This window comes from Staurois parvus, unplaced genomic scaffold, assembly GCF_062004578.1.
Source record: "Staurois parvus isolate SC_StPar_1 unplaced genomic scaffold, SC_StPar_1.0 ptg001447l, whole genome shotgun sequence".
NCBI classification, from domain to species: Eukaryota; Metazoa; Chordata; class Amphibia; order Anura; family Ranidae; genus Staurois; species Staurois parvus.
In genome coordinates, this window is record NW_028319243.1 from 194,097 (window position 1) to 206,935 (window position 12,839).

General features: G+C 33.4%; 2 protein-coding genes across 2 annotated transcripts in view; one reads left to right on the top strand and one right to left on the bottom strand.

Annotated features, from left to right (window-relative positions):
- Nucleotides 1-10,969, bottom strand: part of XPNPEP2 (X-prolyl aminopeptidase 2) — a 128,425-nt gene extending 117,456 nt beyond the window's left edge. The window contains exon 1 of the mRNA XM_089662247.1: nt 10,825-10,969. Coding sequence (XP_089518373.1) covers nt 10,825-10,873 — 49 coding nt within the window. The 5' untranslated portion in view covers nt 10,874-10,969. The remainder of the gene's footprint in view (nt 1-10,824) is intronic.
- The window catches only part of LOC149435928 (uncharacterized), a 118,013-nt gene that overhangs the window by 65,626 nt on the left and 39,548 nt on the right, over nt 1-12,839 (top strand). The window lies entirely within an intron of this gene.

Below are 12,839 nucleotides of genomic sequence, written 5' to 3' on the forward strand. Positions count from 1 at the left end.
GATCACTGATTGGCCAATCAGTGATCACATGATCGGGACCTCGTACAGAGGTCCCGTCCGACGATCGGTGTTTCACTGTGTCCGGAGCACACAGCGGGCACCGGATCGCGGTGCTACGTGCTCCCAGGGAGCGCGCACAAGCAGGGTGCGGGGAGGCCATTTATAAACGGCCACCCGACCCTGCAGTGCCACCGTCCGGCCGTTTATATACAACGGACAGACGGGAAGTGGTTAAAGACATGCAGTATATTTGAAAAGATCAAGCCCAGGTTTGCGGCAGAATAGTGGGAGCAAAAGAGGAGAAACACTCAGCCTTCCATTAATAGAAGATTACCAAGCAATTTATTCCATTTGGAGAGGTGTCACTTTAGAAATCATGCGAACAGTCGATTTGCACCATATAGTCCCACTTAGATGGGACCTAATATACGAAGGGACTTTTTATAAATTTTTTTGGACGTTTATGAATTACTCTTTTTATATTTATTTCCTTATTTATTCTTACGAATTTATTTATTTATTTATTTTTATGAATTAATATTAATCATTTTTTATTTTTTAGTTTATTTTTATGAATTAATATTAATCATTTTTTATTTTTTAGTTTATTTAATTATTATTTTATCAAAGCTTTTTTTTTTTTTTTTTTTTTTTTGAGTTATTTTGTGCACTTGTAGAAATTAAGGATAATTTATTTATTGAATATTAATTAACTAATTATTTATTGGATATTAGGTGTTACCAAATGAATTTATCTGTTTATTTATTTATGATTTTTATATAAACTATATAAATATATATAAATATTTTAAATATTTTTATTTAATTTATTTATTATTTATTTATTATTTATTATTATTATTATTATTAATTATTATTTATTATTTATTTAATATATTAACCATTAGCCGCCCGGCCAATAGCCGTTTGGCGGCTTGAAAAGCGCTGCAGCTTTCCGGGTCCACGCCATTTGGCGTGCTCCCGCACATGCGCCGTTTGCGCTATTGCAGAGCGGCGCAGCAGCGGGATCTGTCACCGCCCGTGCACCTCGGACACGGCCGATGACAGATCCGAGTACCGGCTCCCGTTGCCGGTACCATGTGACCTGCCGCGACCAATCACAGCAGGTCACATGACAGTTGTATACAATGGATGGCTTCATTCATGATGCCATCCATTGTATACTAGTGCCTAGCTGTGAATGGTCACAGCTAATCACATGCACATGTCATGTGATTAGCTGTGACCAAATCACAGCTAAGCACAAAAAAAAAAAAAAAGCTGAATGAATCGATTTCATTTAGCTAAATGCTTGCTTATAGCAAAGTAATTCTTTGCTATAAGCAAATTGTGTAAAAAAAAAAAAAAAAAAATACTGATCACTTCCCCAAAGTAGTACAATGTTACTATGGTAACATTGTACTATTTTGGTCATAGTAAAATATGAAAAAAAATCTTAAAAAAAATAAAAAAAAATGTAATAAAAAATTAAATATAATAAAAAAATAAAAAAAAATTAAAAAAAAATATAATTTTTTTTTTTTCCATACTGTCACCAGTCAGTGTCCCTGTTCACCGCCATGCCAGTTATATGATGACGCTGTACTGCACTGGTGACAGTATGTAAAAAAAAAAATAGTGAAAATAATATTTTTCATTTTTTCATTTTCGGAAAAATTATGACAAAAAAATACAACTTCAAAAAACTCGCCATGCCTCTTATGAAGTACGTCCGACTGTCTACTCAGCAAAAAGGGGTCATTTGGGGATATCTGTACTGTCCTGACATTTGGGGGATATCTGTACTATTCTGACATTTGGGGGATATCTGTACTATTCTGACATTTGGGGGATATCTGTACTGTTCTGACATTCTTGGACCTCAAGAAATTAGATTGGCTGTCAGTACTTCAGGATTGATCAATATTCAGATCTATACCATAGTTTGTGAACTCTATAACTTTCCTACAAACTAAATAATACATCCTAATTTGGGTTATTTTCACCAAAGACATGGAGCAGAATACATCTCGGCCTAAATTTATGAAGAACAATTATTTATTTGTAAACTTTTATAACAGAAACAAAGAAAAATGTGTTTTTTTTTCAAAATTTTTGGTCTTTTTTTGTTAATTTAGCAAAAAATAAAAACCCCAGCGGTGATTAAATACCACCAAAAGAAAGCTCTAGTTGTGTGAAGAAAATGATAAAATTTTAGTTTGGGTACAATGTTGTATGACTGCGCAATTGTCATTCAAAGTGTGAGAGCGCTGAAACCTGAAAAATGGCCTGGGCAGGAAGGTGTAAAATTGCCCGGTATTGAAACGGTTAATATATTTATATAAATATATATAAATATTTTATATAAACTAGATAAATAATATAAGGGCGCGGCACCATTTTTCACCTCCTTTGCTCATGTTTATATATGTGATGAGAATATAATTAGGAGCTAGCGAACTTACTCTGGAACAAATATTAGTAGCGGCTCGTAGGTTATTACCAATTTAGTACTTTTAAAAATATTTTTCATATATTTTGTAATAAAAACGCATTTCAACATGCAATACATATATGTATATATCTCCTAGATTGTAAGCTCCAAGGATCAGGGCCCTCCTAAACCTCTTGTATTGTTACTGTATTGTCTCCCGTAAAGCGCGGAGCAAACTGTTGGCGCTATATAAGTCCTGTATAATAATAATATTTATTGAAATATATTGAATACGGCCAAAATTGTAGCATTTCATATATATGTCAATATATTTGAGAAGAATTTAAAAAAAAAAATATTTCAAATATATTTTTCTTCCATATGGGAAATCACACATACAGTATATATACGTGACTTTGCATTACCGGGTAGGGGGCGCGCATGCGCTTTACCCGCGCCGCCATTCGCGGCCTCGGCTGTCGATCACCTGTTCCCCCCAATGTCAGAATGCCCGCCGCAGTCCCGCAATAAGTCGCTGATCGCCGCCATTACTAGTAAAATATATATATATAAGTATATATACACAGCGTGCAGTTAACCCTTTGATCGCCCTAGATGTTAACCCCTTCCTGCCCAGTGCCATTAGTACAGTGTCAGTGCTTTTTACTAGCGCTGATCATTGTATTGGTGTCACTGGGGATGTCAGTGGTAGTTAATCAGTTCCCCCCCCCAAGTGTCAGAATGCCCACCGCAGTCCCGCAATAAGTCGCTGATCGCCGCCATTACTAGTAAAATATATATATATAAGTATATATACACAGCGTGCAGTTAACCCTTTGATCGCCCTTGATGTTAACCCCTTCCTGCCCAGTGCCATTAGTACAGTGTCAGTGCTTTTTACTAGCGCTGATCACTGTATTGGTGTCACTGGGGATGTCAGTGGCAGTTAATCAGTCCCCCCCCCCCCCCCAAGTGTCAGAATGCCCACCGCAGTCCCACAATAAGTCGCTGATCGCCGCCATTACTAGTAAAAAAAAAAATTCCCAGTATCTATACCGCCATTTTTAAACGCTATAACTTTCCCGTAAACCAATTAATTTACACGTATTGGGATTTTTTTTAGCAAAGAAACGGAGCGGAATACATTTTCGCCTAAATTTATGATGAAAATTAATTTCTACATTTTTTCTACTGGACATGTTTAATAGCAAAAAGTCACAAATATTGTTTTTTTTTTAATTTAATTTGTTTATAATGTAAATTTTAATGTAAATTGTTTATAGTGCATATACGTGATTTTGCAGTTCCAGGTAGAGGTCATCCCTGCGCCCTACCCGCACCGCCATTAGCGGCCCCAGCTGTCAATCACTGGGTCCCAGCCGGTGATTACTCGCCGGCACCCGGGGATCGCTAAGTATCTCTCTGATGGGGGAGAGACACGGATCTCTCCCCTGTCAGCTCCTGCACACTGCTTTGTATGGCTCTGCATAGCAGCATGCTTACAGTGAAACACACACACAGCACACAGTTAACCCTTTGATCGCCCCAGAGGTTAACCCCTTCCTGCCCAGTGTCATTAGTACAGTGTCAGTGCTTTTTATTAGCACTGATCACTGTATTGGTGTCACTGGGGATGTCAGTGACACCAAGTCAGCTCCCCCCCCCCCCCCGTGTGTCAGAATGCCCGCAGCAATCCCGCTATAAGTCGCTGATCATCGCCATTACTAGTAATAAAAAAGAAAAAAAAATTCCAGTATCTATACCGCCATTTGTAAACGCTAATTTTCACGTAAACCAATTAATTTACACGTATTGGGATTCTTTTTTTTTTACCAAAAACACGGAGCAGAATACATTTTGGCCTAAGTTTATGACGAAATTAGATTTTTTAAATTTTTTTTCTGGACATGTTTAATAGCAAAAAATCAAAATTATATATTTTTTTCAAAATTATCAGTCTTTTTTTGTTTATAGCTCAAAAAATAAAAAAAGCAGAGGTGATCAAATACCACCGAAAGAAAGCTCTGTTTGTGGGGAAAAAATAATTGTTCTTTTCTTCTCAAAATTGTCGGTCTTTTTCTTTTTTAATAGCACAAAAAATAAAAAACGCACACAAATACCACCGAAAGAAAGCTCTATTTGTGGGGAAAAAATAATTGTTTTTTTTTCTCAAAATTGTCGGTCTTTTTTTTTTTAATAGCACAAAAAATAAAAAACGCACAGGCGATCAAATACCACCGAAAGAAAGCTCTATTTGTGGGGAAAAAAAAGAATTTTTTTTTTTTTTTAAATTGTTGGTCTTTTTTTTTTTATAGCACAAAAAATAAAAAACACACACAAATACCACCGAAAACCAGTATATCATAAAAATGCAGCGCTATGAGTAAATGAGGAACTGATACATGTATAAATACAGTAAGTAAAGGAATTAGTCCATGCAGCAGTTAATAATGTGACTTCAAGTGCTCTTCTTTAATTCATATTTTCCTGATATTCAGGCGTTGTGCGGAATGGTGCGGAAGAAATGTGCACTCACCAGAACGCACATATAAATGAGCGTTTGTTAAATATAGGTTCCCCTCTGGATCATTAGGAAAAGGTCTGTAAGGCGATAGCCTCCCTTCAGGATTCCTGGGTACTCCTGTCTGTTCCCTCAGTAGGTGGTCTGCGGACTTCTCCTTACAGCATGCTCCTTGTCCAGTAGATGGATGAGTTGCTGAAAATTGATGCTCCCCAGGGGAGTCAAGACAAGGACATACCCATAGTGTAGTAGGTAAAATATCAAATTTATTAGCATACCAAGCATACCAAGCTATTCGTTGGTGGACAGCAGTAAATGCAAACGAATTATGGACTAACCGTCCAGATTGAAAGATGGCCGCCGGAGCTCCACGATGCTCCGACGGCGTGACGTCACGGCGTTCTTGGCTCCTCCTACGCGTTTCGTGCACACGCACGTCGTCTGGGGGGAATTGCCAAATTGATTTGGCAATTCCCCCCAGACGACGTGCGTGTGCACGAAACGCGTAGGAGGAGCCAAGAACGCCGTGACGTCACGCCGTCGGAGCATCGTGGAGCTCCGGCGGCCATCTTTCAATCTGGACGGTTAGTCCATAATTCGTTTGCATTTACTGCTGTCCACCAACGAATAGCTTGGTATGCTTGGTATGCTAATAAATTTGATATTTTACCTACTACACTATGGGTATGTCCTTGTCTTGACTCCCCTGGGGAGCATCAATTTTCAGCAACTCATCCATCTACTGGACAAGGAGCATGCTGTAAGGAGAAGTCCGCAGACCACCTACTGAGGGAACAGACAGGAGTACCCAGGAATCCTGAAGGGAGGCTATCGCCTTACAGACCTTTTCCTAATGATCCAGAGGGGAACCTATATTTAACAAACGCTCATTTATATGTGCGTTCTGGTGAGTGCACATTTCTTCCGCACCATTCCGCACAACGCCTGAATATCAGGAAAATATGAATTAAAGAAGAGCACTTGAAGTCACATTATTAACTGCTGCATGGACTAATTCCTTTACTTACTGTATTTATACATGTATCAGTTCCTCATTTACTCATAGCGCTGCATTTTTATGATATACTGGTTTTCTAGGGTGTTTGGTTACCTCATGTTCAGCGGCTATTTATCTTATAGGGGCGCTCGTTTATAACTTCTTTACTAAATACCACCGAAAGAAAGCTCTATTTGTGGGGAAAAAATTATTGTTTTTTTTCTCAAAATTGTCGGTCTTTTTTTTTTTTTTAATAGCACAAAAAATAAAAAACACACACAAATACCACCGAAAGAAAGCTCTATTTGTGGGGAAAAGATAATTGTTTTTTTTTTCTCAAAATTGTCGGTCTTTTTTTTTTTTAATAGCACAAACAATAAAAAACACACACAAATACCACCGAAAGAAAGCTCTGTTTGTGGGTAAAAAATAATTGTTCTTTTCTTCTCAAAATTGTCGGTCTTTTTTTTTTTTAAATAGCACAAAAAATAAAAAACGCACACAAATACCACCGAAAGAAAGCTCTATTTGTGGGGAAAAGATAATTGTTTTTTTTTCTCAAAATTGTCGGTTTTTTTTTTTTATAGCACAAAAAATAAAAAACACACACAAATACCACCGAAAGAAAGCTCTATTTGTGGGTAAAAAATTATTGTTTTTTTTCTCAAAATTGTTGGTCTTTTTTTTTTTTAATAGCACAAAAAATAAAAAACGCACAGGCGATCACATACCACTGAAAGAAAGCTCTATTTGTGGGGGAAAAAAAAGAATTGTTTTTTTTTTCTCAAAATTGTTGGTCTTTTTTTTTTATAGCACAAAAAATAAAAAACACACACAAATACCACCGAAAGAAAGCTGTATTTGTGAGGAAAAAATTATTGGTTTTTTTCTCAAAATTGTCGGTCTTCTTTTCTTTTATTAGCACGAAAAATAAAAAACGCACAAAAAATAAAAAACGCACACAAATACCACCGAAAGAAAGCTCTATTTGTGGGGAAAAAAATATTGTTTTTTTTTCTCAAAATTGTCAGTTTTTTTTTTTTTTAATAGCACAAAAAATAAAAAACGCACAAAAAATAAAAAACGCACACAAATACCAGCTCTATTTGTTGGGAAAAAAAAGAATTGTTTTTTTTTTTCTCAAAATTGTTGGTCTTTTTTTTTTATAGCACAAAAAATAAAAAACACACACAAATAAAAAACGCACACAAATACCAGCTCTATTTGTTGGGAAAAAAAAGAATTGTTTTTTTTTTTCTCAAAATTGTTGGTCTTTTTTTTTTATAGCACAAAAAATAAAAAACACACACAAATACCACCGAAAGAAAGCTCTATTTGTGGGGAAAAGATAATTGTTTTTTTTTTCTCAAAATTGTCGGTCTTTTTTTTTTTTAATAGCACAAACAATAAAAAACACACACAAATACCACCGAAAGAAAGCTCTGTTTGTGGGTAAAAAATAATTGTTCTTTTCTTCTCAAAATTGTCGGTCTTTTTTTTTTTAAATAGCACAAAAAATAAAAAACGCACACAAATACCACCGAAAGAAAGCTCTATTTGTGGGGAAAAGATAATTGTTTTTTTTTCTCGAAATTGTCGGGTTTTTTTTTTTTATAGCACAAAAAATAAAAAACACACACAAATACCACCGAAAGAAAGCTCTATTTGTGGGTAAAAAATTATTGTTTTTTTTTCTCAAAATTGTCGGTCTTTTTTTTTTTAAATAGCACAGAAAATAAAAAACGCACACAAATACCACCGAAAGAAAGCTCTATTTGTGGGGAAAAGATAATTGTTTTTTTTCTCAAAATTGTTGGTCTTTTTTTTTTTTAATAGCACAAAAAATAAAAAACGCACAGGCGATCACATACCACTGAAAGAAAGCTCTATTTGTGGGGAAAAAAAAAGAATTGTTTTTTTTTTCTCAAAATTGTTGGTCTTTTTTTTTTATAGCACAAAAAATAAAAAACACACACAAATACCACCGAAAGAAAGCTGTATTTGTGAGGAAAAAATTATTGTTTTTTTTCTCAAAATTGTCGGTCTTCTTTTCTTTTATTAGCACGAAAAATAAAAAACGCACAAAAAATAAAAAACGCACACAAATACCACCGAAAGAAAGCTCTATTTGTGGGGAAAAAAATATTGTTTTTTTTTCTCAAAATTGTCAGTTTTTTTTTTTTTTAATAGCACAAAAAATAAAAAACGCACAAAAAATAAAAAACGCACACAAATACCAGCTCTATTTGTTGGGAAAAAAAAGAATTGTTTTTTTTTTTCTCAAAATTGTTGGTCTTTTTTTTTTATAGCACAAAAAATAAAAAACACACACAAATAAAAAACGCACACAAATACCAGCTCTATTTGTTGGGAAAAAAAAGAATTGTTTTTTTTTTTCTCAAAATTGTTGGTCTTTTTTTTTTATAGCACAAAAAATAAAAAACACACACAAATACCACCGAAAGAAAGCTCTATTTGTGGGGAAAAGATAATTGTTTTTTTTTCTCGAAATTGTCGGGTTTTTTTTTTTTATAGCACAAAAAATAAAAAACACACACAAATACCACCGAAAGAAAGCTCTATTTGTGGGTAAAAAATTATTGTTTTTTTTTCTCAAAATTGTCGGTCTTTTTTTTTTTAAATAGCACAGAAAATAAAAAACGCACACAAATACCACCGAAAGAAAGCTCTATTTGTGGGGAAAAGATAATTGTTTTTTTTCTCAAAATTGTTGGTCTTTTTTTTTTTTAATAGCACAAAAAATAAAAAACGCACAGGCGATCACATACCACTGAAAGAAAGCTCTATTTGTGGGGAAAAAAAAAGAATTGTTTTTTTTTTCTCAAAATTGTTGGTCTTTTTTTTTTATAGCACAAAAAATAAAAAACACACACAAATACCACCGAAAGAAAGCTGTATTTGTGAGGAAAAAATTATTGTTTTTTTTCTCAAAATTGTCGGTCTTCTTTTCTTTTATTAGCACGAAAAATAAAAAACGCACAAAAAATAAAAAACGCACACAAATACCACCGAAAGAAAGCTCTATTTGTGGGGAAAAAAATATTGTTTTTTTTTCTCAAAATTGTCAGTTTTTTTTTTTTTAATAGCACAAAAAATAAAAAACGCACAAAAAATAAAAAACGCACACAAATACCACCGAAAGAAAGCTCTATTTGTTGGGAAAAAAAAGAATTGTTTTTTTTTTTCTCAAAATTGTTGGTCTTTTTTTTTTATAGCACAAAAAATAAAAAACACACACAAATACCACCGAAAGAAAGCTCTATTTGTGGGGAAAAAATTATTGTTGTTTTTCTCAAAATTGTCGGTCTTTTTTTCCTTTAATAGCACAAAAAATAAAAAACGCACACAAATACCACCGAAAGAAAGCTCTATTTGTTGGGAAAACAAAGAATTGTTTTCTTTTTCTCAAAATTGTTGGTCTTTTTTTTTTTATAGCACAAAAAATAAAAAACGCACACAAATACCACCGAAAGAAAGCTCCATTTGTGGGGAAAAAAAGGACGTGAATTTCATTTGGGTGCAGCGTTGCATGACCGCGCAATTGTCAGTTATGCAGGCCATAGACGGTTTGTTTATCGGCCGAATTTTCGTCCGAAAGAATAATCGGCTGATATTCGCACCGTTAGTGGGGCAATGGCATCGGCCAATTTTCGCGGTTCCTCCTCATTTCTTTTATCGGTCATGCTGAAAAATGTCCGAAAAACGGCTGATTTTTGTAATCATTGGTGGCAACAGAACGACCGATTTTTCGTTTTTTCAGCCGAAAATCCGGCCGATAAACGAACCGTGTATGGCCTGCATTAAAGTAAAGCAGCGCTGTATCGCAAAAAAAATGGCCTAGTCAGGAAGGGGGGGGGGGATCCCCCCGAGGGGGAGGGGTTAATACATAATCAGAAGCTCTGCTGACTTCCGTCATCCAATCATGTGCCAGCAAAAGTAAAAAGAATAAAAATAAATAATAAAATGAATAAAGTAAAGATTATTATTATTGTTATTATTATTATTATTATTCAGGATTTATAGTTTGCTCAGCGCTTTACAATATAACGGGAGACAATACAGCAACAATACAGTTCAATACAAGAGGGATTTGAGGGCCCTGATCCTGGGAGCTTACAATCTAGGAGATTATTATTATTATTATTAATAATAATAATAATAATAATAATGATAATAGAACTAATAAAGAAAAAAAGAGACTAAAAATAATAATAGAACTATTAAAGAAAAAAATTATAATAATAGTAATAATGCAACTAATAAAGTAAAAAAAATGGTGACAATTAGAACTAATAAAGCAAAAAAATTATAATAATGTAAAAAAAATGGTAATATTGAAAATAGAACTAATAAAGAAAGAATGAACTAATAAAGTAAGAAAATGGTGAAAAAATTATAGAACTAATAAAGTAAAAAAAAAAACAAATTATAAATAAATAAATTGAATAAAGTAAAAGTTATTATTATTAAAATGCACAAAAAAAAGCACTAAAAACGCACTGAAACGCACATGTCCCTATTTAAACTAAAGAAAAAGAGAGGGGGAAAAAACTCACTAGAACGCATCAAAAACGCACCAAAAAACGCACCAAAAACGCACTGGAACGCACATGTCTCTATTTAAATTGAAGAAAAAGAGAGGGGAAAATCGAACTGGAACGCATCAAAAACGCACATCCGGAATGCATCTGAACTGCGTTTCTTTAGTGTGACCCGGGGCTAAAGATGAAATATTTTTTTGGGTGTTTAAAGGGGAACTCCTCTTATACGTATCACAACAATTCACCCCCCCCCCCAATTCTCATTCACAGTCCATTCTCATTATCATTCTGGAAAAGCTGCAGAACTCACCATACTGAACGAAGGTGCAAATTCCCAGAATCCAGAGGAGTCCCGACATGTCTCCTCCAATCCTGCGCTCACAGGGATCAATTCTTCTGTCCTCTTCAGATATTTACTATCAGACTGAACACCGCCCAACTGAACGGCAGCGAGAGACCTGCCTCCATTGTACGACTTCCTAAGGACAATCCACCGCTCTCCCTTCCTGGACTCAGCATTCCACCTACTAATAGAGAACTGCACACTGCAAGCTCACAAGGAAAAATGGATATAATAAAGTTAAAAAAAAAAATAATAATAATATCAATAGAACTAAATAAGTAAAAAAAAAATAATAAAGAAAAAAAATGATAATAATAATAATATTTATAATAATAATCACAACCATAATAATAATCATAATAATAGAACTGCTAAAGTGAAAAAAAGGTAATGATGATAAATAAAGAACTAAAAAAAGTACAAAAAAAAATGATAATAATAACAATAGATCTAACAAAAAAAAAAATTAACTAACTTAATTAAAGTAGAAAAAAAAATGATAATAATAACAACAATTAAAGAAAAAAATAAACCAGTAAAGTAAAAAAACAAAACATGATAATAATAATAATAAAAAAGTAATAATAATAATTAAAGAAATAAAAAAGTAAATAAAAAGATTATAATAATAATAATAGAAATAACAAAGAAAAAAAAGTAACTAACTTTATTAAAGTAAAAAAAAATGTAATAATAATAACTAATAAAGAAAAAAAATAAACTAATAAATTAAAAAAAAAACATGAGATAATAATAGAACCAATAAAGTAAAAAAATTATGAAAAAATTATAGAACTAATAAAGTAATAATAATAATAATTAAAAAAAATGAATAAAGATTATTATTATTATTAGTAGTAATAATAGAACTAATAAAGTGCTCAGCACAGTGCTCTGTGATTCTCTATTTTGTCACAACTGGAGCACATGTGGTGTTGGGCATATCGTAGCGCAGCGCCAGTCCGTTCATCTGAACACGGAGAAGTGTGGCACACAAAAACCATATTTATTTGCGTGCCGAAAAAGTTTGAATGTGGCCTTAAAGTAGATGTAAATCCAACTGCATGACATTCAGCCCCGAGTATTGTAAACAAACGCAATGTTCCATTGTAATATACAATCTGTTCTTATTTCCATCATTTTCCCCCATCTCGGTGCTGCTGATCTCCTCCAGCCTCTCTCAGACACTTCCTGTCTACATGCGCTCACTCCGGTATTGGCTGCTCTGGAAAGGCAGATGATGGTGTCAGTGGCGGCCCATGTCTGCTCAGGCGCGTCGTGAACATGCGAATCGGCATTTCAGCAAGTTGTAAATATTGTTAATATGTGATAATAAAGTTGTCTCTTGGGGGGAGGGGAGGGCAAGAAAAGAGTTATTAGAAGGGGTAAAATAGAAATGTTAAGACTACTTAAATGTATTGTGTTTCTTTTTATGAAATTTTTTTGTAATAACATGAAAAACCAATAAATATTTAAATTAAAAAAAATTAAAAAAAATAAAGTTGTCTCTTGTAGAATGAACGGGACATCTAGAATCTGTTTGTTTCATTGTTGCCAAATTAAAAGGTTCTTAGAATGTATTCCTGAATATACAGTACATGTTATTCTCTTAGATTGTAAGCTCCCAGGATCAGGGCCCTCCTATCCCTCTTGTATTGATCTGTATTGTTGCTGTATTGTCTCCCTTTATATTGTAAAGTGCTGAGCAAACTGTTGGCGCCATAAATCCTGTATAATAATAATAATATATAAATCCTGTATAATAATAATAATAATATAAATCCTGTATAATAATAATAATAATATAAATCCTGTATAATAATAATAATATAAATCCTGTATAATAATAATAATAATAATAATAATATAAATCCTGTATAATAATAATATAAATCCTGTATAATAATAATAATAATAATAATATAAATCCTGTATAATAATAATAATATAAATCCTGTATAATAATAATAATAATAATAATA